The sequence below is a fragment of the Charadrius vociferus genome, unplaced genomic scaffold (genome assembly GCF_000708025.1).
Source record: "Charadrius vociferus isolate BGI_N301 unplaced genomic scaffold, ASM70802v2 scaffold2430, whole genome shotgun sequence".
In the NCBI taxonomy this organism is placed as follows: domain Eukaryota; kingdom Metazoa; phylum Chordata; class Aves; order Charadriiformes; family Charadriidae; genus Charadrius; species Charadrius vociferus.
The window spans coordinates 119,591-122,154 of record NW_009646332.1 but is presented as its reverse complement, the minus strand read 5'-3'; the positions used below and the strand labels follow the sequence as shown (position 1 = coordinate 122,154).

Sequence of the window (2,564 nt, the reverse complement as noted above, 5' to 3'; positions counted from 1 at the left end):
CGCCCGGCCCGGTTTCCCAGCATGTCCCCGTCCCCCCCACTGCCACTGACCGCCTGCCCTCCCTTCTCAGCCTCCTGGAGCGCTGTGGAGCAGTCCCTTGTCAAGCTGGGGGAGAACCTGAACAGCCTCAGCAACTCCCAGCTGCGAAGCCGAGCTGACGACTGCATCTCCCTCATCAAGAGGTAGCTTTGTGCTGCTGTCTCCGCGGGCTCAGAGGGTAAAATGGGTCTGAGCCCTGCTCTGGGGGCTGAGAGCCTCCTGCTTCCCTCCACGCTGGCTCTCTGCTTTCCTGTCCCTTCCCAGCGCGGACCCCTGCACTGGCAGTGGGCTGGGGCTGGCGAGAGGCCCTGGGGTAGGGAGGGGACAGGGCTACTGGTGACTTGCTGCAATGGAGTCTTACCCAGGGGTTGCTTGTCTGGTGACCACGTGGCCCTTCGCCTTCCCTCAGCTGCTCTGGCCGCACCAGAGCTGCCCTCCCTGCTCTGGATCCCCCCGGAGCTGCTCCCAGGGCCCGGGGCTATGGCGTGGGTGCTTGGCTTTGCCCAAGGGCTCCTCTGCAGGGCACAGGAGCTACAGGCTGTCCCGCCGCAGAGAGATGCAGGACAGCAAAGGTCAGGGGCTTGGCTGGGAAAGGAGGGTGTGACAAGAGGAGCGAGGGTCCATCCCTGCAAGGCTCCGGTGACCCTGTGCTGTGTTCTCCCACCAGCATCCCCACCATGCTCTCAGTCCACTCCGAGCAGCTGAACAAGACTGGCTTCCCCACTGTGCATGCCGTGGTGCTGCTGGAGGGGACCATGAACCTCACAGGGGAGACCCAGCCGCTGGTGGAGCAGCTGATGATGGTGAAGAGGATGCAGGTACAGAAGTGGCATCTTGTTTTCCTGCTCAGGGTGGCCTGGGGCTGTAGGACCGGGGCCTCGCTGCAGCTCTGTGCTGTGTACCTCCCTGTACTGATCCTGCTCTGAGGGTATTGGCGCAGCTGCAGGGAGCAGCGTGAGCCCATCAGCACCTTTGCAGGGGGCTGAGGGTTTGGCTGTGGTTGGGGGAGGCACTTTATTACCTTTCCAGTACTGGAGCGTTTTGTCTGTGTGCCCTGCAGCGCATCCCCTCCCCGCTCTTCGTGCTGGAGATCTGGAAGGCCTGTTTTGTGGGCCTCATCGAGTCCCCAGAGGGCACGGAGGAGCTGAAGTGGACAGCCTTCACCTTCCTGAAGGTAGGGCCCAGCCCCGCTGCGAGCACGGCGCTTCGAGCCCTGGGTCTGCTGCTGCCATTTCCCCGTGTGCCCGGCCCCTGCTGAGCGCTGAGCCCTGGCGGAGCAATTAGTTCTCCTCTCCCGCATCCTGCCCCTCAGGGTCCCCCCACGCCCTGGCTGAGCCCGCGGCAGCCCTCCTGCAACCCACTGAGCATCAGCTTTGCTGTCCAGCGCCTCTTTTCAGCCCACTGCCACTTTGTTTTGCAGAGTGGCTTTCCTGGGATGTTGTGGGGGAAACTGTGGCCTTTGAAGGATGCCACGGCAGCCTCGGGGTCTGCGCTCCCACGGCTCGGTGGTGGGCAGCCCCAGAGCAGTCTGCTTCGCCTTTCTTTGTGCCAGATAAAAGGGATCTGTGTGTAATTTCAGGCCTGACACATGCTCTGGCCTGCGCTGGGCTTCTCCGCAGCCTCAGTCCCCTGCCTGGCTGTCGAGAGGTGGCCGTGCCCCGTGGCTCCCAGTGATGGGGGAAGGTCCCTGCAGAGGGGAGGTGGGGGCACAAAGTCCCCGTGGTGCACAGGCTGCTCCAGAAACGCTCCTTTCCCTGGGCTGGGAGAGCAGCTGCTTGCAGGCGTGTTTCGCGTGGGGCCCTGCTGCCTGTGTTGCTGGGAGGTCCTGACTGCAGAATGGGCTCTGCCTCATCACTCACAGCTGTGCCCTGTGTCTTTCAGATCCCCCAAGTCCTGGTTAAACTCAAGAAATATCCGCAAGGAGAGAAGGTGAGTCTCAAGGGCCAGCGGTTGGAGCTGTTTGCCGCGGTGTGTGCACAAGCGAGCCGTGTTTGTCACAATGGTGCTGGTGCCTGGCCAAAGCTGCTCGGGGGTGGCTGGGGTAGGAAACGGTCTATTTCCCAACAATCTTCCTCTAACGGACGAGGCGGCGTGGGAGGGGAAGGTGGGCTTTTTTCGGCAGCGCTCTGAGCTGAGTGCTTGGCTTTGTGCACAGCAGGACTTCACCGAGGATGTGAACTGTGCCTTCGTGCTGAAGCTGACCCCTCTGCTCGACAAAGCAGATCAGCGATGCAAGTGAGTGCTCGCTGTGCCCGGGGCTGACCTGCAGCACCAGTCTATGCCACAACAGCCCCGTCCTCTCCGCGGGGAGCTGCCGTGTGGGGTGCTGGGGCAGCTCCTGGCAAAGCTTTTTTAGCTTTTGATCCAATTCCTTCTTCCTGAACCTGACACTGCCGAATGAGCAAGGCAGTGTCTGACAGCTGATTCACGTGTTGGTGATGCTGTGTGATAGCTGGAGCTGCTTTTGGCCCTGCAGCATCCTCAGAGGGGTGGGAGTAGGGCCAGAAGGGCAACCCAGGAGTGCC

At 62.1% G+C, this 2,564-nt stretch overlaps 1 protein-coding gene across 1 annotated transcript in view; it reads left to right on the top strand.

Annotated features, from left to right (window-relative positions):
- MED24 (mediator complex subunit 24) overlaps window positions 1-2,564 on the top strand; it is a 19,127-nt gene that overhangs the window by 6,989 nt on the left and 9,574 nt on the right. Inside the window, exons 6-10 of the mRNA XM_009885897.1 lie at window positions 71-182; window positions 707-857; window positions 1,100-1,213; window positions 1,921-1,968; window positions 2,198-2,274. Of these exons, the coding sequence (XP_009884199.1) occupies window positions 71-182; window positions 707-857; window positions 1,100-1,213; window positions 1,921-1,968; window positions 2,198-2,274 (502 nt within the window). The remainder of the gene's footprint in view (window positions 1-70; window positions 183-706; window positions 858-1,099; window positions 1,214-1,920; window positions 1,969-2,197; window positions 2,275-2,564) is intronic.